We start from the raw sequence: 26,744 nt of genomic DNA, 5'->3' as shown, positions 1-26,744 counted from the left end.
ATGGTGTGAAGCAGTGGAACAAACATTGTGCATTGCTCTCTAGGTCCTGTCCTGCACTGTTAACTAAGTATATAACCTTGGGCAAGATGATCATGCTTCCTAGGCTTGTTTCCTTATCTGTTTGAAGAAAGAACTAGAAGAACTCTTAGGTTTCTTTCAGCTGTAATATTTTATGTTTGCCAAACTGTCTCTCAAATCTTCTCACTTTTCTCCATCTCCTTGAGGCTCCAATTCCAGCCTTCATCATTTAACTTGAATGACTACCAAGAGCCTACTGACCTCGCTTCCTCTAGTCTTGACCCCCACCATTCATTTATGCCTTAAGATCATCGTACAGAATGTTGAGGACCCAAACACAATTGCATATGGTTGTCACATTCAAATTCAGAGAAATAATGTGCAGTTAGAGTTGTGTTATTTGCTGGCTATAGAAGCGAGTGTAAACCTCATAGAGAAGAAGGACTGATTTAAGTTCAAAAAAAGACAAGAGAAAAGCTAGTTTAAATTCTTAACTCATAAAAAGTCTTCAGTGCAAAATAGGCAGGTTTCTAGCAAGATGGATCCACTCCTCTCACAGCTTTGGTTTTATGCCTTTATACCACATCCCTCAAGGTCGTATGAAAGATCTATAACTCATTTTGGATACAAAACTCCAGGGAATAATGCCTGGCGACCAACTTCTTGCCAACTGAAGATGAACAAAATTTTTCCATCTCTAATTTCTGTGTCTGCTTCTTACCAACATGGTCCTGTCTCACCCTCCGCAAGAGTGAGATGATGTAATAGCTAATTTGGCCAAGAATGAGGAGCACAAATAAAACACAGTTCAGACAGTTATTGTTTAAAGAGCAATGTTTAGTTGTACAACACATAAAGTCTAACAACATTTACACAACCAGTTTGAGTGTCTGTTGGCTTACTTTCAATTGGGTAAATTAGCTGTAATGTCACCAGAAGGTTGGCTGGGACTGGTAACATTTAAGAAATGGGTCGTTCTTGCATCCCCTAGGCTTGGGCCTCTTGCTCCATCAGGACTTGGTTGTAGATGAATGGCCCACAAGTCACCAGCCTTTGAGCAAGTTGTGTCCAGGTGGAAGTGGTTGGGCAGTGGGCAAGGGGTAGTCCATAAAGACACAGTGCAGGGGTGGGCAGTGGCAGCCGACATTCGCAAACATTCATGCATCTGATGGGAGGACTTTGCCCTCCACTGGGGATTTTCCACTAGCCTACAGTAACCGACTGTGGCCAGGCTAATTCATTACTCACATTAATGGAGTAGGGGAGGGGTGGGGTGTAGGAGTAGCCAGGGTATGTGGGAAAAGATTCCCTCTTATTGCTAAGTGAACAGAAGGGTGCTTTTTTTCTTCCTAGAGTTCACATTTTGTGAGCTTCTGGAATTCGGTATGTGTGTTTAGTTCTTATTTAAAATCTAAGGATAAGGAAGTCAACTCCAGGAATGTCTCTTCAGGAAAACCACCATTCCTAAATGGCTGCTATATGGGGTAGGGAGGGTGTGTGGCTGCAATCTGGGCCAGTCACCAGCGGTGATTTTTTTTAAAAAAGTGATCCTAGCCCTTGCTCCCCCACAACTGGAGTGACCAATCCTTACAAATAAGCTTTAAGCAATGAAGGAGACACCCTTGTCCCACGTTGGGGCTCACACAGCTGATGTCAACAAATCCGACAAGCAGAAAAGTTGCTTTCTTGACCCTTTAAGGAAGTCAAGAGCAGCTCATGCAGATGAATGGACAGGGAGCAACACCATATCCCTTGGAGATGGTTACAAGTAGCTGATATGGGTTTGCAAGGGCAGAAGAAGCTCTTGGTGAGTTCTTTCACCCTACAGATGGGCTAGGACCGGCTGACACAGACGATGGAGGAGGGCAATGCTGGCGGGAACTCCATTCCAACTGGGAGGAGAGGGGTGGTGTGGATAAATGGAAGCGGCAACTGTCCTAAAGAGGCAGCTGGCCCCTCCCATCTGCTGAGGGCTGAGAGGGGCTGTGGCGGTGGGCCCGACACGCACAGCACTAAAGAGCGCGTGGCCCTGCAGCAAGAAGAGCTGAGAGGAATGGAGGGAGGAGCGGCGCTTGGAATGGCCTTCATTCGGCAGTGGGGCAGGGGGTGGCTGGCACGGGTGGAAGGACAGTGCCCAGGAGGCCTTCTCCCTGCAGGGGGGGTTGAGAACGGTTGAGGGTGTGGAGACCGGCAGCTGACAGCAGACATACAGAACAGCTTCTCCAGGGAGGCTGAGATCATGGTTTAGGAGCACCAAGCATTATTCTCCTATTCTCTTCCTCAGCCTCACCAGTCCCCCCCGACTCCCACCCCAGACCTTCCCTGTGAGGTCAAGGTGTCTAGTCCCACGTCTTCATATAAGCCAGGGGTCCCTCTTCTGTTGAAACTTAGCAACCTCTGGACTCTAACTCTGCACTGTTCTGCTCTGACTGGTGCCTAACCTGGAATAACTGTGTGGGTGAGGGAAGACGGGGGTTGGACTGGTAATGAGCTTCCAGGAAAGATTGGAGACTGTGAGTTTGGGGCCACTAGCAATCTGATCACCCACCTCTTTCTCCTGGTCTGCTGAATCTTGGTCTTAAGTCTATATGTTTTCCTAGCACCTGAGTGATAAGGGCCTATAAATGCTGGGATTTGTAGAGGACCAGTAAAACACCTCGGGTTGGACCAGGAGATGAAACAGGAGGTTGCAAGAGGTTACTGTAAACTGTGTCAAATTTTCCCCTTGCCTAAGGCTAGGAATTGTTTCTCCAGCTTGAAATTTTAGCCACCTTACAGAATAAAGGAGAAAGAGTAACTTGTGTGTCAAACAACATGGAAAAAATATGCATTAATAAATATAGGGCTGAAGGGGAAGGCAAGAGAAGGCTACACGTAGGCTTGTGAATGTCATTGGGCATGTCTAAAGGGGTGAGGAAGAGGAAGTGCAGAAAGCAGAGAAAGACAGACAAAAATGCAAGGAGCTTCAACACGAGAAAGAGAATAGAAGAGAAGTAAAGGGAGGTCAAGTATATACAAGAAGGAGGAGAAACAGAAGCCAGCTTTAAGGAGGAAGAATCCCAATGGACAGAAGGGAGATGAGGTTCGAAACTGTCTCTGAAGCCAAAGGACCAAGAAAGACAAACACTGTATATTGTTCTTGATACTTCTTTAGACTCAGTTCTGCTAGGACCTAACACCTAGAAGAAAGGTTGTCTCACTTGACCAGCACACGTGTTTCTTTAACCAGTCAGTGGAAACCACTTAGCTCACTGTGTCCGCTCCTTTGCTGGGCTGCCCACAAGCTCAGGGCCCTTTCCATCACTCAACTGCAGAAACCTTGTCTCCCATGCTTTTCTACAGATCTGATTTCCCTTGTAATCTCCTTTTTTACTGTCCTGTGATTTTACTGGGCCTAAAGTTAAGTGGCCTAAAGTCACTTTTGGAAGTAAACTGGACATAAATCCTAAATATAGGAGTGCAGCTCAAGTGGATTAGGCTAAAAGGAAATGAAAGAAGTCAGAGGGGGCAGGACAAAGGAAGGAGGGAAAGGGGAGAAAGAGAGAAGGTAGGAGCAGAGGAGAGTGAGGCGGGGGGCAGGGGGCGGGATATGTGGAAAGCAGCAGTCTGCGACAGAGACAGGTGGTAGCTTCTGGACAGTGAATGCCACACAGACCGAAGGGTGGAGCTCTCTCCTCCACGTGTAGGCACTAATTCTTCAGGAGCCCAGCACTGGCCAACTTCTCTGCTCTCCACTGATCTTTCTTTTCCCAAAAAGTCCTAGCCTCACCACAGATCACCGGGCTTACAGAGAGGGTTAAGTCCTCAACTCTGCCGCCGCCTCCCCCCCACTCCCCAATCCCAGGTCAAGCTCCACAGGCCGTCTTTGGAGAATCTCTGTGGTCTCTGCTCACAGGTGGGTTCAGAGATAAGAAAGCGTTACCTGAGGCTCACCTGCTCCCATCATTTTTAAATGAAGCCTCCCCCAGACCTCTTGAGTGAGGCACACGCCTTGTTCTGGGACACAAGGAAAGGAGACAGATAATGGACAGCCATGGAGGAACCAAACTTACTAGGAACTTTCCAGGGAGGCAGTATAAATACCTCAGCCCTGCACGGGCGCACACACATACACACACATGAGCGCGTGCACACACACACTCATCTCTCGCACACACACAACACACACACACACACACTGTAGACAAGATGCTCCACAATTACCAGACAGGCCTGTGGGACAGAGTAGAAAGGAAGAAGGTGGTGGGTGGTGGTCTGAGGATGTGTGTGTGGAAGAGTGGGTATGTGTGATGATACAGAGAAAAGGTCGTCATGGGTTACTGTCGTGGCTTTCCTCTGTGTCCACGCTCACCGGAGGGAGGCCTCCATTGTCATTAAGACGCTTGGCCCTGTAGGTCTCGTAATGGATGTTGTGTGTTACTTCCTTGAGGTCCTGGAGGTGGGTCCTGAAGGACACAGGGCAAGAGAAAGAGGGATGAGATTAGGGGCAGGAGGAGGAAGAGAGGACCCACGTCTGAGGTCAACACGTCGCTTCCAGGGTCTGGACCCAATGACTGGGACCAGAGAGCCAATGACCCCTCTTGAGCCCCTTGTCCTTCAAGGTGGGAGCTGGGACTGCAGCAGAAGCTCTGTCAGAGGCACCTGGGGACCGAGGAAGTGGATCTGAACAAGTGGCCTCTGGACCCCAAATAATTAAACCTGCCGTTGGATGGGAGGGGTGTGTCTTACCTGATGACAAAGTCTCGGAGCAGGGCAAACTCACAGTGGTTGAGGTTTTCCACTGTGAACAAACAAACAAAAACAGGTGGTCACTTCACTAATGCAGATACCAGCAGGTGAATTTCTGTTCAGGTCACGGACTGAACCATGGGCCGGGCCACTGTCACCTTCCAGAGGTGTGCTCATCTTGGCACTCGAGCGCACTGGATTTTACTCATTGAACAAGGATTCATGAAACAGTGACAAGGGCACAATACTATTCTAGACTCTGTGGAATAATATCTCATATGTAGTATTATATTCCCCATTTTATAGGAAAAGAAACTAATACACAGGGAGTCTAAGAAACTTGCCCAAGGCCGAAGACACAATTTCTATCTTTCAGGAGCTTGTAATCTGATTGGAAGACAATAAACACACAGACAGAATAATCAAGCCATCTTAAAAAGGTCATGATGGCTTGATAAATCTAATTCAACATAGACTGAATGCCTACTAACTGCAAATCACTTGACAAAGACGATGGAAACCAAAGAGAATTAAGTCATGAGCCCTCTTTCTCATAATCTATGGGTAGGACAGATATTCTTATAATTTCATTCAATGCAAATGATGAGAAAAAGGTTATTTTTTAAAAATCCCAACAAAGGATAGAAAAATGAGAGACAACATGATATAACGGGAAGAACTTGGTTTTGAAATCAAAATATCCAGGTCTAAAATCCAGGTTTCACCACTAATAAGTCACATGATCTTGCGCAGGACACTTAACCTGATACCCAAGTGCCTCAGGGAGGATGATCTGAGAACAGTCATGCCTACTCTGCCCCACTCCGAGGGTATCATGATGAATTCATCACTGAAGTGATTCTCTGAGAGCTCTTAGAATCACTGTGACCTTCTCAAGGTCACATCATTCCTAATAAAATGAAAATGGCAACATCAGAACAACCCTTCAGCAGCTTTTCAGATCATGCCTCCTTTCATGTGAAAACCTTTCTCTGGTTTTTCTGATCCTTATTAATCTCTCCATGTTCTGAGCTCCTTTGACCCTCGAGCTAGTGCCTCCCGGTCAGGTGCTAAATCCATCTTTTATTGCTTCCTGCTCATGAGTCTCAGCTTCTCAATTAGACTGTAAGCCCCTTACGGCAGGGTCTGGCTGGCTCTGGCTGGCATTCATTTTATATCTTGCATCCTAGGACTGTGCCTTGACCTACAGATACTTAATTAATAAGCATAATTGACTGGCAACCAGTTCTTCAAGAAGATGCACTGAATTACCTTCAATGATGCCCCAGGGAGTTTTTCTGCCGAGGACCCGCTTGCCATTCACTTGGTACTCCTTGTCACTTCCCACCACAGCGAAAGGCATGCTCTCCTGCTGACAAAGCAGACACATACGCATGTCATCCTTCTACTCTTTGCGCCTCCAAGGGTAGGATGGCATACGGTCCTGGGCCTCTAACCTTGAACTGCACATTTCTGAAGCTCATTCAGTGATCCCACTGATGGCAGAGGCCAGGCACTTGTCTCTGAAAAAGAGCACTGGACTGGGAGTCTGAAGTCCTGGGATCCAGACCTGATTGCTCCCCTGCCTGGCTGGTTAACCTCAGTAAGTCAGCTTTCCCACAACTGGAGAATGCTTTGTACTCTTGAGCACTTTTAAGAGGTTTGGTTTGATTTGGAACAACTCTGAGCTAGCCAAGAAAGACAGACCTCTTAGACAACACCCACCCAATGGACAACCAAAGTAATGAGTTTTACATGGTCTCCCACACACTGGCAGAGGCCCATACCTGCTGCCCTGCCAGAGGTCAAAGGCCACTTTCTGACGTACCTAGGCTCCTCTATTCCAGCAGGTGTCTGTTCCCAAGTTGATCTGCTTGGTGTGTGCTATTATTGCATTTGGGTAAATTAACTATTATATAAGCTGAGGACATATCAGTGTGGAGATCTGTTTCTTTGAAAATAGAATGTTTCAGAAAGACCTGATAAAGCTGAGTTCCTTTTGCATTAAGAATGGGTTTAGCAGGACTTCCCTGGTGGTCCAGCGGTTAAGAATCTGCCTCCCAAAGCAAGGGACGTGAGTTTGATCCCTGGTCAGGGAACTAAGATGCCACAGGGCCCAAGCGCCTCAACTAGAGAGCCTACATGCTGCAAATTACAGAACCCATGTGCTCTAGTCCCAACTAGAGAGAAGCCTGCATGCTGCAATGAAAAGCCTGCATGCCACAACTAAGACTAGACGTAGTAAAAAATGTATTATTATTTTTTTTAAAAAGCACAGAATTTAAATAAAGAGTGGACTTATCTCCAAAGAAGAGGCCTTGTCTCTATATAAAAAGAATGCTTAATGAACATGATATGTTTTTGATCTTTTAATAATTCAGTAAAACATCTATTTTAAAACATTTAAGATTTGTATGCTTCATTTTTAAAATGATTTCTTCAATTGATTTTTTCAATGAACTACCTGTCTCAACTATATCAGGCTTCTCCTAGGTTACCACACTTGATGGAGAAGGAGACTCAAGGCCAAAGCGAGGGATTTGTCCCAGGTTACAGTGATTAGTGGAAAAGCTCAGACTAGAACCCAGGATTCTAATGAGGAATCACAGAACAGTAGAAGTTTAGAATTGAGAGGGATCTTGGAAATCATAAAGGTCAGGGGTTTCCCAGCCAGGTTTCATGAAGCCTTAAGATTCCCAGGAAACGCCTCAGGGGCTGCTCAGAAAAGACCCTGATGCTGGGAAAGACTGAAGGCAGGAAGAGAAGGGGGCAGCAGAGGATGAGATGGTTGGATGGCATCATCGACTCAGTGCACGAATTTGAGCAATTTCTTCCGGGAGATAGTGAAGGACGGAGGCCTGGCGTGCTACAGTTCATGGGATCGCAAAGAGTTGGACATGACTGAGAGACTGAAAAACAACATACTAGAGTCTGACACTTAGCTTTTTTTAAAGGGTTCTTCTAGGGGAGCAAAAGAGCCGATAAGCCACTCATCTAGCCTGATCTCTGAATTTTAAAAAAGGAGAAACTGAGGAGGAGCTCTGCCTGAAGCTTTTCCTGCCTATATTCTTCCACCACCCCATACTCTGGTTTTGCTTGGCCAGGTGGGGGAACCAGAGGCTTTTGTTGGCTCTGGGCATGAACAGGAGAATTTGGCTTTCTGGGTGCAGGATTCACAGTCACAGCCAGGGCACCCAGTCCTCATCCTCTCCCATGCCACTTCTGGTCTGGGTCAGGCAAGGTGGGGCAGGGAGTTTGGAAAGGGGAAAGCAGGAGGCAAAACAGAAGTGGTACATGATACATATCCCAGGGGGACCAAGGCAGGCATCTATGTGATGAACAGAGTCCTAGGCACCTACCCGGATTTTGTCATTCTCTGTCTTGTCCTCCAAATCCTCATCAAATTCCTTCTGGGGGTAGAATTCAATGCCATTCACTTCAAGCTCCTTTCGAACCTGGAGGCAGGCAGGAGAAGCATGGTAGCCAAGCATCCGGATTCAGAGAGGGCTATGTGTGCACGGGCACGCGTGTGCAAATGTGTGCACACTGAGGCCAGAGGGGTAAATAGCAGTCCGGTCATCTTTGAACTCTGAGGCCCTGGGCAGCAGGAGGATCCTGAATGAATGGGCGCCCCAGCCCTACAGTTACCACTGCCCACCCCAGCCTGCCACGAGGAAGAATCAGGGGATGTGGTCTGTTCCCCTCAGGGTCTGTAAGATCAGGATCCAGACAAGCAGGACCACTGAGAACAGACTCCACGTGGGCAGTGTTCATGCCATACTTGTTTCACGCCTCTTGGCAGGGAAGAGAGGTCCAGCTCGCCACCCGCAGCCTCTCCCCGTTTGTCCTCTTTCAAAGCTCAGCTTAAATCTCCTCCAGGAAGCCACCCAGTGCTTTTCAGCAATCTCCTTGATGAAGTTTCTTAAAGGCAGCAACCGTCTTTATACTTCTCCGGCATTTCCCCAACCCAGTCCCCTGTGTGTCCAGCACAGGACAGAGCTTATGGGAAATAACGATAAAGAACCAGTAAGTGGTTGATTGATTAGTCTCGTCCTTCAAGCAACCTAACAGTGTAGAGTGGTTTCTTACGTTCGAGGTGATTTATGCATTTAGTGGTATTTGCAGGCAAGTTTGGAGGGCGAGAAGGCTGGAGCCACACTAACTTCTCTTCTCCACCAGTCTCGCCTCTTTAATAGTTGAGTAGGAGCCGGGTGGGAAATGGGGTAGGAGGTGGATATAGTAATAAAGGAGAGGAGAGGGCTTGGACCCGAGGGGGAGAGGCAAGCATGGGGACAGGGAAAGGAGAAAAGACCTTCTCACCCTTTGCTTGAATTCAGACTTCTCCTCCAGGGTCATGGTGTCAGCCTTAGCAATGACGGGGATGATGTTCACAACTTTGCTGAGGTGTTTCATGAACTCCAGGTCGAGAGGTCGCAAGCTGGGGCCCAGAGAAGGCGGGGTGTCAGAGCCACCAGGCCCTCCCCACTCAGCCTCTGCCACCACTCCAGGGGCACCCTTGGGACAGGAGGACTGGGCTGGGAACTGGCTGGGTAGCCACCATCTCCCGTCTGCAGAACAGAACCCAACACTCTACCCACACGTGGTCCACCAACTCCCTTTCTCTCTCCCTTGGCTCTGGGGTATATCCTGGCTTTCTTTAAGCCCCACTCAAACCACTCCTTCACGACACCTTTTCTGACCTGAGATCTCCTTCTCCTGGGAACAGCCATGGCCTGCTATCCCTACCCATGCATCCTCGTGTCATGGTTATACATGTGTCTATTCTGCCTACGGGACAGCACTTTTGGACAGGCCTCCCCCTGGTCCCCAAGTAGTCCTGCAGGGGTCCAGCTGGGGCCTGGCCCCTCACCTCCCCGAGGGCCTCTGGGCTCTGGGGCTCCGATCTGGCTGTAGTTTGAAGTCCACCAGACTCATTTAAGTCAAGCTGCCTGCTGGCCTGCTCTGACCTTGGGTCCAGGCTCTAGGGAGGGATAAATGTGAAACTTCCTGCTGAGTTCCTGACCTGCACCGTCGAAAACCTGCTGAACATCTGGCTCCTCCACAACTGAGGGCCTGCCGCGCTGGTGCCACCATCTCAAGAATGAAATTCTTGCCTAGCCGCTGGGCTCAATGACAGTTAGGAGACCTCCCCAGCAGGAAGGTGGCCTGCCTGTCCATTTGCATGGCTCAGCCCCACCTGATACTCACAACCAGAGTTCCCGACATGCCTTGCTGATTGTCAGCCTTCATCACTGGACACCTGGCTCCTCTTGCTGGGCTGGCAACCCTCCAAATGGCTACAGCTGGGTCCCCCCTCCCCACCTCTACCTAAACACCAGCCCCAACCCAGTAGCCCAGGCCCTCCCCATCTCATCCTTCTTGCTGCCCCTGACCCCAGGCCTCTGCAAAGCAGGTATCTACTGAACAAACGAGGAGCCCTTTGCCCACAGCAACCAACTTCTGTCTGCTGGCACAGTCATGCTATGGTGCTAACACACGGATGGGCAGCATGGGGGCTGATGGTGGTCAGCCTCTCTCTCCTGTCAAGAATCTCTGGGGGACTCCCAGGGCCATGACTATGTGGGGGCCCACCTGACCTCCCTAGCTGAGTCTAGATATTTGTCATTCACTATGGGTTGGGATCAAATGATGCAAACCAGAGGCAGGTCCAGGGACGGGGGCAGGACTGATACATACGAGTGTCCGGTCGGGGAGATGAAGTAGAGGCAGCAGTGGACGCGAGTGTCAGGGATGCGTTTCTTCCTGGCGATGTTCACCTCCTCCTTCAGGAACTTCTCGTACTGCTCATTGATGTACTTCTCAATGGGCTCCCAGCTAGAGGAGGGGGGAAGAAAGCAGATGGAGGTCCCAGAAGGACACGATCTGGGAGCTCCTCTTACCAGCATCAGGAGTCAGGCTCTCACATCCGTCTCATTCCCTGCCTCCCGAGGGCTCTAGGTGACCTGTTGATTATTCTCCCTCGGCCCCCATGGATGGCTTTCCCTGTTATCAAGGGCAGAACTCCTCTGGGGTCCGAGCCCTCTGACTGACCTATGGGAACCTGCAGAACCCCACCCTACTCCTGATAGCAGTGCACACTTTCCCTACATCCAACACTTATTAGCTGGGCCACTCTGGGGAAGTCTCTGCCCTTCTCTGAAGCTCTTTTCTCATAAGTGAAAAGAGAGTAATAACAGGTGCCTGGAGAGATTCATGTAAGAATTAGAACAGAGGTATAATACTGAACGGGGCTTTCCTGGTGGCTCAGTGGTAAAGAGTCCGCCTGCAATGCAAGAGATGCAGGTTCGATCCCTGGGTCAGGAAGATCCCCTGGAGAAGGAAATGGCCACCCATTCTACTATTCTTGCCTGGGAGATCCCATGGACAGAGGAACTTGACGGGCTACAGTCCAAGGGGTTGCAAAGAGTTGGACACGACTGAGGGACTAAACAACAACAACACAGTACAGAAGAGAGAAATGGGACATAGAAAGTGCTCAATCCTGGCACTATAATAATTCATATTATAATCATAGGCGAAAAATAACCCCAGCACAATAATTCATCATGGTCATGGCTGTTGCCATAATAGTAACCTTTCCCTGTCTAGGAGTATGTGGATAGCCAGAGAAGAAGGTGACCAGCCACTTTCTAAGATCAACACAGCCAATTCCAAGGTGTGTTGTTGACAGGCCCTGTCTGTCTGGGGCAGCCCCAGGCTCCCTCACAGAGGTACAGCTGTCTTCATCCCTGTATGGGAGCAAACTTCTGCCCAGAACCTTCTGTAAAGCAAAGAATGTCACTTGCCATCTGGTTTTACAAGGATTAAGTCATTAGTCACTGTAGTCACTGACCTACAATATATCCTGGAAGGAACAAGATAAGGCTCTCTGTGCTTTGGGGAAACAGGCCCTTCAATAGTTGTATTTCAGGGAAAAAAAATTTGGACCCAAATTCTTGCACCGTCCCCTATTTAGAAAAGCACTAAAATCATTAACAGAGATCTCTGTTCCTCTTGACTGGCAGAAGCCTTCTGCTGAGATGTATGCTTGGCTACACGCATCCCGTCAAAAATCACTCGTACACTGGCCTCCACCCACCTTTTCAGAGCACGTCCTCCGAGCCATCTGGGAGGCTGGCTCTCAGGCTACAGGCCTCAGTGTGTGTGTGCGTGCGTGCTCAGTTGCTAAGTCAGGTCCGACTCTTTGTGACCCCAAGGACTGTAGCCCGCCAGGCTCCTCTGCCCATGAGATTCTCCAGGCAAGAATACTGGAGTGGGTTGCCATTTCCTTCTCTAGGGGATCTTCCCGACCCAGGGAATGAACCCACGTCTCTTGTGTCTCCTGCATTGGCAGGCAGATTGTTTACCACTGAGCCCCCTGGGAAGCCCTCAGTAAGAGTGTGAATAAGACCCAACTCAGAACACTTACATTCTGCTTTTTCTTCTTTTTTTTTTTTGGCTGCACCATGAGGCAGGCACTGTGCATTCTATTCGCAGCCGACACTTCCATCCTCACCTGGGCAGTGTACTTCCCCTCTTTTAGCTGGACACTGGATCCCCAGAGGCTCTCTCCTCATGGAAATTGCCCTCCCCCTTGTCTTCCTCCCATCCTCTGTTTGTCCAGGTGGCCAACACCTGGCCCTCAGGCTAAGCTCTCTGCCACAACCTTCAGGTCTGCCTGGGTTTGCACCCCAGTTTCCCCCGCTCCGTCACTCCGGCTCCTGACCCACTCTCATCTCCAGGCAATGCCTCGGCTGACATTGCCTCTGCTCTGTCCCCTCTATCCTCACGCCCGGGCCCCATTTGGTCCTCTCCGCTTGCTTCCTGACAACCCCCCTCCCCTCTTTCAGCAAGTCTTGCCACTTAAGCCCTCAGCATGGAGGGCACAGATGGTTCTCAGTTTGAGTGAATCTGCTCTGCATTCAGTGTCTGCCTTGCAGTCTTTAGGGTGGAGGTCTCACACACAGGCAGACATACCAGTTTTCATTGTTGATCTGGTCTCCAAAGCCCGGGGTGTCAATGACAGTCAGCTTCATCTTGACACCACCTTCCTCGATCACTGGGGAGCGAACAGAAAAGGCACCCGGGGGGTCACTCCTCCAGCTGACGCCAGGTGCCCCACTGCCTACCCGCTGGGGAGATCTGGGCTCCTTACTTCTACAAGACCAATGACTGCAAAAATCAAGTTCAGGGTCCTCAACACTTCAACACCTTTGTTCATACTGTTCCCTACACCTGGAATGCCCTCCTTACCCCTTTTGTCTGTCTAAATCTACCCAGTCTTGGGACTTCTCTGGTGGGCCAGTGGCTAAGACCTCATGCTCCCAATGCAGGGGGGCCCAGGTTCAACTCTTGGTCAGGGAACTAGGGTTGCAGACGTGAACTCTGTATGCTGCAAAGAGTTTGTGTGCCCCACTAAAGATCCCTCGTGCTGTAACTAACACCTGCTGCAGCCAAATTAAAAAATGAAAAAAAAATCTACCAGGCTTTATCATCCCACTCAAATCCTACTTCATTCCTCTGTAATTCCCTCACCCCCTTCTCTGGACGTACAGTCTAAAGAGTTGGCTCCATCGTGTTCAAGGGCTTAATTCTATTCTGTCTTCAGGTTGTCTTTCACTTATCTCATCCCCCAGATGCCCCATTCTTCCCCTTTTCTGGCAGAGGCCCTTGGAACAATGCCCGTCAGGGTCCCTGCCGGGTCCTCACCATGCCCAATAGCTTTGATCTCCACCGTCTTGGGAATCTTCTCCTCCCGGTTCCAGCTGGAGGCCTTGCGGCTCACTTGGGATTTGAAGAGGGTGTTGACCAGTGTTGACTTGCCCAGTCCACTCTGACCTGCAGCAAGACAGGAGGAGGATGAGAAGGCCGGGAGAACCCAGGCCCAGCTCCCAAGCCTAGCATCTCTCCCCTGAGCTTATAGAATTCTAGAGCTGTGATCCAGGTCCTTGACTGAATGCTCACTGGAGAGGCTAGAGGCTGAGCAGGGACAGCGAGTGGGTGGGAATGCTTTCCTATTTACTGATGAAGGACCTGGGGAAACGTTAGTCGTATTGCACATTCTCTCCTTCTGGAGCCCTGGGAGCGGTGGGAAAGGGGCAACCTCTGCACTTGTGTACTGGTTTTCCATTTCGTTTTTGCTTGACCTAAGTTTTTAGTCTTTAATCACACTTAAAGATGGAATTACTTTACATACTGACACTGCACTTCTGAAGAAGATTTCACTCCAAGGAAGAGCTCCACAACTAAAAGATAGGTGAAAACCACTGGCCTGGGCAGAGTGTTTCTCAAACATGCACAAGAATCACAGGATAATAAAGAAGGCTGAGTGAAGAATCGACGCTTTTGAATTGTTCTGGAGAAGACTCTTGAGAGTCCCTCAGACTGCAAGGAGATCAAACCAAACAAACCCAAAGGAAATCAACCATAAATATTTATTGGAAGGACTGACACTGAAGCTGAAACTCCAATACTTTGGCCACCTGATGCAAAGAGCCGACTCATTGGAAAAGACCCCGATGCTGGGAAAGAAGGCAAAAAAGAAGGGGGTGGTAGAGGATGAGATGGTTAGATAGCATCACTGACTCAATGGACATGAATTTGAGCAAACTCTGGGAGACAGTGAAGGAAAGGGGAACCTGATATGCTGCAGTCCATGGAGTTGCAAACAGTAAGACATGGCTTAGTGACTGAACAACAACAAAGATGCTACATGGGAAGTGCTAAGAGATGAGTGGAGAAGTAGTACCAGGCCAAGCTAGGAATTCAAACCCTTAAACTTATGAAGATTGTTAAGTAGGATGGGTGATGATGAGCTTTGCAGGCTGGAAAAATTATTCAGCCACTGGTAGACAATGGATTGAAAAAGACAGAGAACCAGGAGACAGAGAAGTTATATCACACACGCTGTCTAGTTTAGCCAGTGTGTTTTAGAGCAAGACGTGCCAGATGATTTACACTCTGGCCCAGATGTATGAGCAGCTCTGAGTCAGGTTGCCGTGGTAACCCAGGGTAGTAGCAGCTGGTAGCTTGGGTGCTGGCAGTGGAGATGGAGAGGGTAGACAGACTGGAGAGATATTTGTGACGTAAAACTGACAGCATTTGATGACTGGCTGGATTGGGGATAAAGAAGGAGGAAGAACGATGATTCCCAGATCCCAGTTTCAGCAACTGAGAGAATGTGTCACTACGATCAAAGGCAAAGGTCCCTCCCTGCTCTTATATTCTGTGGCCCAGTGACCCTACTTAAGTGACCAATGTCCTGAAAATTCTCTTCAAGCTTGAAAGCACTACCAAAGATCAGAAAGAAGGCCACTCTTCCTCTGATCCTCTCCCAGCTCTTGAAGGTGGGGAAGAACAAGGGTGATGCTCCCAGGCCTTGAGCGCAGCTATAAGGCTGCCTGCGTACAGACAGGGGGTGACGGGGCCAGGCTGACCGTCATCCACCCACATCTCCCACCCTCAGAGCAGCCAGCCTTGTGGGGAGAAAGGAGTCAGAAGGAGTCAGGCCTTTGTGATCAGCACGCTAAGATCTTTTCTCTGAGGAAGAGCTCAGGGCTGAGGCCATCCTAAAGAAAGAGGTGGGATTCTAAAGGGTACTGCCTGCCACGAGGGTCTCCAGGGAGCCAACGGCCTCCGTACCAACCACCATGATGTTGAAGTCAAAGCCGGTCTTCATGGTCTTCTTGCGCATCTGCTCAATGATGGTGTCGATGCCGATGTAGCCCAGCAGGTTGGGGTTGATGCCGACAGGCTTCATGGGCACTGCCGGCTTAGGCCTGGGTTCAGGCACCAGCTCTGACATAGCTGCGTCCGTCCTGGTCTCCGGGAGCCCTGCAAAGCCAAGGTGGGAGAGGCGGGCTGAGGTCACGGGGACACCACAGTTTTATTCTCTGGATACAAAATTACACAGAGTTAGGCCTGGATGGGACCATGGATGTCCTCCAGTACAGGTATCCCATCTCACAGATGTGGAGACTGAGGCCTGGGGATGGGAGGTGGTAGTAAGGTCTCGCCCGAGAACACAGAGCAAGTTAGATGCAAAATCTGGACCAGTACCCAGTTGCTGGGGTACTTTCAAATGCACCTCACTGCTCCAAAGAACCAGATCTGTGTCTCCCACCCAGGGGTTTCTTTGCCTTGGCACTACTGACATGCTAGGTCAGATAATTAGAGTAGGCAGCTGTCCTGGGCATTGTAGACCATTTAGTGACATCCTTGGCCTCTACTAGCTGCCAGTGCATGCTTAGTCACTCAGCTGCGTCTGACTCTTGGTGACCCTTTGGATTATAGCCCACCAGGCTCTTCTGTCCATAGGATTTTTCAGGCAAGAATAGGTGGGTTTTCATTTCCTTCTCCACTAATAGATGCCAGTAGTACCTTCCAATTTAATGATCAAAAGTATTTTCAGACAGTGCCAAATGTTGGCTGGCACTGCCAACAGTTGAGAACCACTGACCTAAGAGATGTCTGGGGTTATTCCAACCTGAGTCCTGCCTCACCCAAATAAAGGGCAAAGCAAAGACCTTTTAGGATTCTGGACCTAAAATCTATTGCCTGCCTGTCCCTGACCCAGTTGCTTTGTCTTTTAGAAACCCATGGGTCAGGGACGTCCCTGGTGGTCCAGTGGTTAAGAATCTGCCTTGCAAGGCAGGGCATGTGGGTTCGATCCCTGGTAGGGGAACTAAGATCTCACATGCTGAGGAACAATTAAGCCTGTGCACTGCAAATAGAGCCCGTGAGCTATAATGCAAGATCCAGCGTGCCACAACTAAGACCTGATGAAACAAAGTAATTAAAAAAAAAAAAAAAAAACAGCACATGGGGCTCTACCTCAACTCAGCAGAGTGAGCATCACTCCTGTCTCCCAGTCTCAATATCACCTCTATTCCATGGGCATTGCTGCAAAGTAGGGGTCTCTGTGCCCTGAGGAGTCCCAGACAGCCTCCACACTCTATTCTTAGTTTTTAAGTTGTTTATTGCTTTCAGATTTTTTGTTTGGCTGCACTGCATAGCATTCGGCACCTTAGTTCCCCGACCAGGGATCAAACCCATGCCACCTGCAGTGGAAGCATGGAGTCTTAACCACTGGACCACCAGGGAAATCCTCTACAAGCCTTAGTTTTAAATCTGAGGAGGAATAAGCCTCCCCTGCTGACCAATGAGGAGAGGATGAGGCCCAAGTAGGGGCAGTCATGGGCCTAAGATGACATGACATGCTGTGTTCTTGGCGTGGTGTGTAACAGGAGAAAGGAAAGCCTGAGATCACAGCCCTTCCCTGGGGGAGAAAGGCAAACATCCTACCGGGTCTGGCACATCATGGGTATGCTCATATACATGAGAAATCTGTGTGTTCCCTCATCAGGGCACTGTCCTCCAGGGTGGGTTTCGGGACATGGCATCTCCACTTCCATCCCCATAAGACGCGGGTGTGAGGTGACGTGGGAAGAGCCTGGCTCTGTGACTTGCCTTCTCCATGGCCTTGGGTGAACCACCTGCCCCCATGTACCTGCTTCCTCTTCTGTAAACTTCTTAGGATAGTGATTAAGGCTGTGGGGGGCCCCGCATGTGAGATGCACCCCGGCTCTGCCTCACTGCTGCAAACCCTCTCGGTCCTGCCCCTTTCCGGTTCCCAGTCATGAGGGGGAATGAAGTGGTGCATGAGAAAGCACTTGTTACAGGGAGGTGCCCTAGATGCTAATTGCCCAGCACAGTGACTGGACTCCACGCTCTCTGGAGGCCCCCTTCCAGCCTGGCCATTCTAGAATCCTATGGCTCCTGGTTACCCCCTGCAGGGTCTCTGGTTCCCAGGGAGAAGTGATGGAGCCGCAGACGGGAAAGAGAGAGAGGGGACAGGAGTACCTCCCTCCCCCACCTGCAAAGCCAGCCAGGAGTCTGTTCTTGCACCCCCACCACCTGGTCCCTTCCCTGGTCCTGGCATGACTCTCTCTCCCCACTGGAAACCATTCTTGTCATCTGCGGGCACAGCCAAATCTGACGGAGTCTCGGGACCTCCCCAGGGCCTGGCGTGGTTCCCTCCTGCTTCCCAGGAAGTTGTTGCCAGCCAGGCGGCTCCAGAAGGCACCCAGATTGGCTCGGGCCTGAAGCAGCTGACTATCAGCAGCCTGGCCTGCGCCTCCACTCCGCACGTGGTTCCGGGCCCAACTCAGCACACCTGCACTGGGGCCAGTGCCCCGATTTCCCTGTCCAGCTGCTCACCAGGCCGGTCCTCTTCATCCCCCAGACACTACGGCCAGCCCACTGGGTCGCCACAACCACTGTTGTGAGATGGAGTCATCTGTGTGCATGTGTGTGTTTTGTGGGGGGGGCAAGGTCTTACTCTACAGACCTGGAAATGAGTCTGGTATTTATTTATGGGAGTTTTTATAAGGGTTTTTATAAAGTCTGTATCCTCACCCCAGCCTGCTCAGCCCCGGCCTGTCAACCGCAGCATCCTGAAAGACCACTCCCCGAACACAACCTGGTTTGGAGAAGAGGCCAGCTGACCAGATTCCCGGGCAACTTCAAGAGGCTCCAGCAGGCCAGGGGCAGAGTCCACTTTTATTCCTCCATCGAGCCCCTGTTACCACCCACAGAACTCCTGCTGGCAAAATGTCCCTCCCAACCACACGGCGATTACACACCAGTCATGTGCTAACGACAGCCACCAGCCACAAGCATTGCAAACCTGCAGCGGGTCACAGTGTCACGGCCTTTGCTGAAAGACCCTTTGCCCGCTCCAGCCCCTGGCGACCTCCCACTCTTCCTTCACTATACAGGAAAGCCTCCGCTTTCCCATCTCACATGGATGCCTCTCTTCTGTGCTGCCTCAGCCCCCTGAGTACCTCTGTAGTCATTACATTCATTCATTCACTCACTCACTCACTCCATCCCATCTGGGCCATTCTATAGGCCCTCCAGTGAGAGCCGATTCCAGCCAAACCCTAGACTAAATGCCAAGGACACTGCTAGACCCCAGACAAGGTCCTTGCCTCATACTGTCTGGTGAGGAGACCTCCAGAGCACAGGGTGTAGACAGCTCCAAAATTGATTTCTGTAGCTCCCTCCTCTGCCCCTGCAGCCCCTCCAGGTCCGGCCATGCCAGCTCCAGATGGGCAGCTGGCCCATCCTTGACTCCCAGCCGGACGGCCTCCGGGAGCCTCAGTGGTCTCCTCGGGAAGACAGGGACAGTCCCGACCTCACTGGGTTGCTTTGATGCTTACACAAAAGTGTGGGCACAAACCTGGCACTGAAGACAGGCCAGTTGCCACCCTTCTTCAGGGCAGGAGCCATGTCTTACAGATTTCTGTGCCCCGATATACCTAGTATAACAAGGCATTCAGCAATGAATGAATGAATGCAAGCCTCACTCAGCAATATGAATGAATGAATGAAGGTAAGCCTCATTCAGCCATGAATGAATTAATGCAAGCCTCACTGCAAGGCCGATGTTACTCAGAGCCATCACCTTTCTCCTCCTTTGGATGCTGCTCCCTTGGTGGAGCGGCTGACCTCCAACCCAGCAAATGGCTCTTGGGTGGGCCCCAGGCACGGAGATTGACTCTGTGATGAGACCTTCTTCCCCCTCCACAACAGGGATTGGAGGAGGGGCTCCCCAGGGGTGGGGAAGAGCTCCAGATGGGCTCACAGCCGGATGTAACTCAAAAATGCCATCCTGCCTACGTGGTTCCTGGGGCTCCTTCTGAGCTCCCAGCTTTCTCCCAGCCCTGCCTGCAGCACCTCCTGCTGGGAGCCACCTGCCCCAGCCGTGCTCCGGGAGAGACCCTGTCCACCCCCTGCTCAGCTCTGGCTTAGCCCCCACAGAGATGGCAACATTCTCCCTCCACCCCACCCCACCTCCCTGACAAGCAAGGGCCCTGGTGCTTTCTCTTACAGGGAAATGAATGGGCTTTGTCTTTGTCCGGCCCAGAGACCCCACCCCTCTGCTGGGAAGGTGGCCGCAAAGGAAGAGGACCTTTCCAGAATAGCACCTGCCTTCCTGGCTTCGCGGGGATCCAGGAGGTGGGGAGGCTCTTCCTTCCGGAGCCGAAGATCATTCCCAACCCCCAGACCCCAGCAGTCTTTTAAGACTCCACCCCCACCCGCAGAGGCAATTTCAGCTCCAGCCCCTGGCTCTCAGTGGGAGAAATCTCAAAAGCTATCTTAGTACTTTCCCATTCACAGAAGCAAAGGGCCCTGAGATATATACCCCTTCCTCCATCCCAGTCTTCTGAAGGCCAATGAGTTCCCTTGGAGACCACCAGCTGGTGCCTGTCTCAGCGTGCGCCCGCCGCCCCTGTGTGTGGGGGAAGGGGTCTGTGTGTCAGCGCACAGGTCTCTGAGCCCGGCCGTAGGTGGTCCCGATACCTGTGCGTGGTGTGCATGTGTGTGCACGTCTTAGTGTGCTCCAGCGCGCATCGCGGTGCCCGCCTGCGTGTTCGGGGGTCTCCGTGTCTCTCCGCCTTCGGGTCTGTGCATTTCTCCGGGCTTGGACATCTTGGGGAGTGTGCCCCCGTGTGTGTGTCCGTGCACATATGTCACCATGCGTGGGCTCCTTCGCGCATCAACTCTCCCCCTGGTAGCATCTCCAGCTGGGCTGGTAGGGGCCGCAGCCTCCGCCTCCCGGCGCGCGCTGATGGCCCGGCTGGCCTCCTTACCTTTGGACATGAATCCTCCTTTGTCTCCGTTTCCTCCGGGAAGATGCTCAAGGGCGCGGGGCTGCAAGGCTGAGCGGGACGCGGGCTCCTCCTGGGCCGAGTAGCCCCTGCAGCCGGGCCTCGCCCTTCGGCGCTCTCCGCCCACCCGCCCGGCCCGCGGCCCGGCCGCGCCGCCCCTGCGCCCCGCGCCGCCGCGCCCGCCCGAGACTTCGACTCCGTGGCTCGGCGCCGCGCTGCCCCTGCCCGCGCGCACCGATGCCGCCGCCGCCGCCGCCGCCGCTGCCACCCGCACCACGTGACCCGCGCGCCGCCCGCCCCGCCGAGGGCCCCTCCCCCTCCCCCTCCCACGGCGGCGGCGCCCGCACCGGCTCCCCGCCCGCCCGCCCGCACGCGGGAGCGCGGGCACCCAGCGCCGGCTGAGCGGGGGCGCTGGGCCTCGCAGTCTCGAGATGCCGGGCGGGGGGCGGCGCCCCCATCCCATCCCTCCGCCCGGATCCCGCTCCCGCCTCTAACTCTCTGAGGCTGGGGTGGGGCGGGGGCGCGGGGGACCAGTGACAGCTGCGGGATGCGGTGCGCGAGCGAGCGTGAGTCACGCGGTGGTTGGGATGTTAGGCTGGTTCCGTGGGGTTCTGCCCAGGCGTGGGTGCCGGTAGAACCCTGCCAGGTTCAGGAGGCCGGGCCTGGCTCTGGGATGACGAGCTCTATGACCTTGAACTGGTCAGGAACTTTCTTTCCTGGGCCTCAATTTACCGGTCAGGAAAAAAATATCTTTCTTGCATTTAATCCACATGAATGGATAGCATATTGCCAGGCCAGGTGGGCGCAGGAATGAGGACCATCGTTTATGTCCTCAAAGGGCTTTGGGTCTGGTGGGGTAAGACAGAAAGCTGGACTGTCCTCATACAGAGAGTGGGGTGTGCCCAGGGAAGCTGTGGGTGCAGGCAGGTGGGCACCCTGGGGAGAGGGGTTTTGTTGGATTTCTTGGAGGGGGTGAGGGCCGAGATGGAAAGACAAATGTAGGTGGGAGGGAAGAAGGGAAATCATTGCATGGAAAGAAGAGGGCCGAGGTGAGGAGACCAGAGGTGAGAGCTGCCTGGTGCTGGGGACAACAGGGCTCCTGGGTGCAAGGAAGCAGGGAAAATTCCAGACAGGGATACAGAGCGAAGTCCACAGCCTTGGGAGTCAAGCTAAGGAGCTGGACTTTAAAAGAAGATAATGGTGAGTCACCAACAGCTGTTAAGCAGAAAGTGCTCCCATGAGATGAGTCCCTCATCTCATGCCAGTTGAAGAGGACGAGTGGCCTTGCAGGGGCAGAGGGAGGGAAAGAAAGGGACACAGAGCCTGGGACTGAGGAGGTTGGGCCACAGAGTTGGAATCAGACTGGCTGGGATGAAGGAGAGAGAAAGAGGAGGATGCCCGAGTCTCTAGTGGGGTGGGGCAAGGGAGAAGTCAGGAAGTAAAGGGCTGCCTCTGAACCTGCCTGGGAGCTGTCTGGGCGGAAGGGTCTGGCAGGCCACTGGCTGTCCACACCTACATTTCAGAAGAGAGGGCTGAGCTGAAGATGGAGAGAGAGCTGGAGGGAGGAGGGAAGACGAGAGCCTGAGTGGGCTCCCCAGACGGAGTGTGCAGAGTGCAGTGGGAAGGGGGCTGACAATCCCCAACCCCAGGTAAGCCACAGGACCAGATGCTTTCTGAGCATCCTCCAGACCCAGAATCTCTGAGCCTTTGCAAGGTTGGGAATGAGACTGCCAGAAGAATTCCAATCCCTGGGTTGCCGTTACCTTGCCTGGATGCTTGCTAAGTCACTTTAGTCGTGTCCGGTTCTTTGAGACTCTATGGACTATTGCCCACCAGGCTCCTCTGCCCATGGGATTCTCCAGGCTCCTCTGCCCATGGAGTGGGTTGCCATGCCCTCCTCCAGGGGGCCTTCCCATCCCAGGGATCAAACCCGAGTCTCTTATTATACATCTCCTGCACTGAAGGCGGGTTCTTTACCACTACTGCCACTTTAGACATGCCAGCTATGTGATGTAGGCAAGTCACAGCCTCTCGAAGACCAAATGAACTTTTGGCCCTTGTGTTGACCTGTTTATAGTTCCATGTAGGACTTCCAACATACAAATCTCCAACTCACCCTGTAGGACTACAGCGCTGGGGCTAGGGGACCAAGAAAGAATTCCAGGTAAGACACTTTTAAGCAACAGCTAACAGCGCTCCCCCCAGTGGCTAAGACTCCAAGCTCCCAATGCAAGGGTTCTGGGTTTGGCCCCTGGTCAAGGAACTAGATTCCACGTGCTGCAAGAGTTAAAATCTTTAACTAAGAGTTAAAATCTTCCCTCCCAGGACTTCCCTGGTGGTCCAGTGGTTCAGAATCCACCTTCGCATGCAGGGGACGGGGGTTAGATCCCTGGTCAGGGAACTGAGATCCCACATGTTGCATGTGCGACAACTAAGACCCGGTGCAGCCAGATAAATAAACTAAATACATAGATATTAAAAGAAATGTCATTCTCACCTTAAAAAACACTTCCCTTCCTTTCCAGATCTAGCCAAACACAATCTATTTCCAGGTCCTTACACCCCTGCCCCACCCACCCGCCGCAGTCTGTTGCCTCCCCAGCCCAGCTCTTTGCATTTACCTTTGGTTTCTCTGGCCCGGTCCGGCTCTGTGGCCCAGTCCGTGGCAGCATCTGCTGTAGGGTGACCCAGGGCTGTGTCTGTGCTTTGGCTCAGCATTGATGGGTGAGTGGCAACGTCTGGTGTCATCAGGTTAATGACATTGTCCAGTGTGGTCTCGCCAGCGGCCGGGTCTGGGGCGACTGGCACAGCTGGACCCATGGCTATGACCAACCTGCTTGTATCCAGAGCTGGAGAATTCGTAGTCACGCCCAGCTTGGCTGTGTTCGCCAGCATGACTGTGTCCGGCCTGGCTGTGCCCAGCCTGACTGGATCTGGGGCGGCCCGTTCCATGGCTGCACCCCCTGTGGTTGTTTCTGCCTTGGCTGTGCCTGCTGTAGCTATGGCTTTGCCCACCTTGTCTGGGTCTGGGGTTACCGAGTCCATGCCCCCTCCGGGCTTGGTTGTGCCTGCTGTAGCCATGTCCATGGCAGATCCCAGATTGGTATCCAGATCAGGGGACTCAATGCCTGTGTCCAGTCTGGATGGATTTGGTGTAGCCAAGTTGACAGTCAAGCCGGGTCTGTTGGTGGCCCTTGTGGATAAACGGCTGGCTGTGCCTGGCCTCTTATCCAGAGCAGCCAAGTCCATGGCCATCGTGGGCCCCGAGGTAGGGGAGGCCCTTTGGAGATGCACCCGGGGTCTGGGAATACCCCTGCACCGGGGCTTGCCTCTTCCTGGAGAAGCTCTGGCAGGCACGTGTGCAGTCACTGGGACGGGGTGCCTCGGACCCACTGAGCCCGGCCCTGCAGGACCTGGTGGACTCGGAGCTAAGCGGGACTGGAACGGTAGGGTCAGGTATGAACTCACCAGGGGCTTCTCCACTGTGGGCATCCTGCTAGGTTTGGCCATACCTGGGTTCCCTGGGCCCTCAGAGTGGACCCTGGCCCCTGGCCCTAGGGTCACCAATGACGAACCAGCTGTGGGCAGCCTCCCTCCTCCGTGGGTGGCCGCCTCCTTGCCTGGGCTGGACAGTTCTTCCCAGTGAGAAGGTAGGGGGCCCAGGGGCCGTGCCTGTCTGTGCGGATGGACTGTTAAGGAGATGGAGCTGAACTTCCTGGATGCCAGGCTCTTGCCAGTCTCCTGGGAGGACACGCTCCAGGCCCTCACCCCGAGGTCCGACCGGCTGGAAGCCTGCGGGATGTGGCTCGGGGAAAAAGCATCCAGATGGAAGGTCTTCCTGAGAACAGGGATGAGAGGCGACACCCCACCGGGGAGCTTCGAGGGGCGGGCTGGGCGGCCCAGCAGGTGGCTACGGGAGAAGGAGTTTCCTGGGCCGGGGGCCCCATGTGGCTGCATCTCAAAGTCGTGGTCCATCCAGGTCTTCCACCTTCCCCTGATCAACAGAGCAAAGGGGCCAAGCAGGGGTGAGGTGCCAGAGCCTGGAGGTGCCGGCCCTTCCCCACCTGTCCAGCCGCTAGCCCTCCTCTGAAGGGGCCTTATTTGGAGGGGGCGGTCAGGTCCTCAGTGGGGTACATGCATCCCTTCCTACAGCTCCCACCACTGCATGCCTGCACACGCCACACACACACACACCTACCTGGACGCCAGGTGAAGATGGCCCCCAGTGAGCAGGCTGCCTGGCATGATGGATGAAACCTCTCTCTTTACCTGGGCCCCTCTCTCTGTGGACAGCTCCGTGGAGGTCACATATACATGTCTGGGGACCCCAGGGGAGGACAGTGGTTATTGGAGGCCTGTCTGCGTCTTCCAGAAGGAGCCAAAGGACTCTGGGTTCCCACCCACAGCCCCCAAAATGGGAGTGCCAGCGTCCAGGTAGGAGGCCAAGACGACCCCTTTGGCTTGGGAACAGGGTCAGATCTGGGGCTCCTCCCAGAACCAGGGAAGAGCCCGGGGCTGCCTGCTGCTGGAGCTGAAATGAGAGCTGTTATTGGAGCTGAAGCAGGCCCTGGAAGAGGGGAGGCTTGGGAAGTGCAGAAGTAACGAGCGTTCACAGGAGACTCGTCTGGTGAACACACCTCTGTCCCCTCCCCGGGGGACCTGTGGTCCCCAGAGTTGCAGGGCAGCGAAGCAGGCCGAGCTACATCAGAGGTGAGCCCTGTGGCGGAAGCGTTAGCTCAGCCTTTGGGGTTCAAGGAGGGAGGCTGACCTGGGGCTGGGGGAATTCACACGGAGGACCCAAGGGCAAGGAAATGTGGTGTCTTTCTAAAAACCCTCCATGGGGCTTCCAGGCTGTGTCTGGGGGAGAGGGGAGGCCAGACCGCAGGTATGCTGGGACCCGGGCCAGGCCACCACGATGCTCGGGCCCTGGAAGGGGACCTGGTGGGATCTTGCAGGTGGTCACTCCGCGGCTGTGTGGCATAGAGTCCGAGGAAACAGAAGAGGAGGCAGAGAGGGAGTCCCCTGGTGTCTGGTGGTTAGGGTGTGCTGCTTTCACGGCCGTGGCCCCAGTTCAACCTGATCGGGGGGACTGAGATCCCACAAGCTGCACGGCAAGGAGAGACGCCTCTCTGTGGGCTGGGGTGGGGCTGGAGAAGGCTGAGCAGCACAGAGGAAGAAGCAGAGGGGCCACCTGGCCGTGGGGAGTAGGGGCAGGGGTGGGGGGCATCCAGGAATCTGGCTGGTGGTCTGCATGGGTGAGCCACCCCCCGAGGGGAGCTCCTGAGCGAGCGCTCAGATGGCCAGCTGGTGCACACTCTGGGCTCCTTGGAACCCTCCTTCTGGAACAAAGTTGTTTCTGTTGCTTTCAACACAGCAAGCAGGGATGTGATGCTGGGGGGTGAGGGTGCAGGGCTGATAGCAGGGTTCACGAGGGAGTGTGACTCTGTGGCTAAGACCCTAAGGTCTGGAGCAGGAACAGGGCAGGACACCAAGGGGTCTTCATCATCCCTCACGACGGCGCCCCAGCCCCACGTCCCCTCTAGTTGCATATTTGTCCCCAAGGTTGTCCCAGCCTTTATCACGTCCCCACTTGACATGTCCCCGCAGCCCTGGTTGCAGGCCCTTACTCACAACGACATGCACCCGGGCACAGGCGCGCTTACCCTGCACTTAACCACAAACATCTACCCTCAGTGTACACACACACAAACACACACACAGCTGGCCAGAGGACAGAATTTCTGAATCTGTTCTAATGTCCCCAGATCCTTTCCCGTCACTGAGCCTCTCCTCGCCCCCCATCGATAACTTGGTCCTGTCCTCCCACCAGCCACACTCACCCACCTTGATCAGAGAACAAGGAAGGTCTGATGGTTCTCGGTCTGGGAAGCGGACCCCAGGGCAGGGCCCTCACCTTCTCCGCACCCAGATTCTGGCCAGCTCAGGTGGCGACCGGTTCATGGGCCTCATCCCTCTGGTCCCCTCACGGGCTTTCACTCAGTGTCCAGGCTTGTGGTCTTAGGCCCAGGGCCCAGTGCTCTCCTGACCTGTCCCACCAGCGACGTCCCCAGCTGGGCTGGGCTCCGGGGTAGGGAGGGGCTGGCTTCCCAGCCGTGGGCGTCAGTGAATGGCTGCTCTGAGCCTCTGGAATCCCAAAGGGCCATGGGAGGCTCCTAACAGCCAGGCTGGGCCGCCCTGGACTCAAGGGCACCTGGGGGGTGGTGCCTTGCTGTCTGCCCTCCCCAAATCTCCTCTGTCTCCCCCAGACTCTGACCCTTGGAGAGATGTCTGCAGTAGGAACAGGGAGACTCCAAACACAGCCAC

General features: G+C 53.1%; 1 protein-coding gene across 6 annotated transcripts; it reads right to left on the bottom strand.

Annotated features, from left to right (window-relative positions):
• Nucleotides 1-1,250: 1,250 nt before the first annotated feature.
• SEPTIN3 (septin 3) lies at nucleotides 1,251-24,395 on the bottom strand. 6 transcript variants are annotated; one of them, XM_065923991.1, is made up of 11 exons: nucleotides 23,042-24,395; nucleotides 15,388-15,579; nucleotides 13,456-13,584; nucleotides 12,724-12,805; nucleotides 10,444-10,581; nucleotides 9,067-9,184; nucleotides 8,106-8,201; nucleotides 6,019-6,118; nucleotides 4,747-4,798; nucleotides 4,370-4,463; nucleotides 1,251-2,168 (listed from the first exon to the last, which is right to left on the bottom strand). In XM_065923991.1, the coding sequence occupies exons 1-11, from the start codon at nucleotides 24,393-24,395 to the stop codon at nucleotides 2,103-2,105; spliced, it is 2,421 nt and encodes an 806-aa protein (XP_065780063.1). In that variant the 3' UTR covers nucleotides 1,251-2,102. The 6 variants fall into 6 exon arrangements, with proteins under 6 accessions (XP_065780063.1, XP_065780099.1, XP_065780108.1 ...); XM_065924027.1 differs by lacking the exon at nucleotides 23,042-24,395 and adding an exon at nucleotides 20,403-20,533; XM_065924036.1 differs by lacking the exon at nucleotides 23,042-24,395 and adding an exon at nucleotides 20,403-20,533 and having other exon boundaries at nucleotides 6,019-6,115.
• Nucleotides 24,396-26,744: the final 2,349 nt, after the last annotated feature.

Source organism: Muntiacus reevesi, chromosome 1, assembly GCF_963930625.1.
Source record: "Muntiacus reevesi chromosome 1, mMunRee1.1, whole genome shotgun sequence".
Lineage (NCBI taxonomy): Eukaryota > Metazoa > Chordata > Mammalia > Artiodactyla > Cervidae > Muntiacus > Muntiacus reevesi.
This window is presented reverse-complemented; position numbering and strand designations above follow the sequence as displayed.

What these genes read in the sequence shown, in the direction of transcription:
- SEPTIN3 (XM_065923991.1), bottom strand. Translation starts at nt 24,395, where the DNA reads ATGGACCACGACTTTGAGATGCAGCCACATGGGGCCCCCGGCCCAGGA. An exon ending in CTCCGAGACTTTGTCATCAG is followed by an intron (nt 4,464 to 4,746) that starts GTAAGACACACC and finishes TGTGTCCTTCAG; the next exon opens with GACCCACCTCCAGGACCTCA. An exon ending in ACAATGGAGGCCTCCCTCCG is followed by an intron (nt 2,169 to 4,369) that starts GTGAGCGTGGAC and finishes CCCCCCCTGCAG; the next exon opens with GGAGAAGGCCTCCTGGGCAC.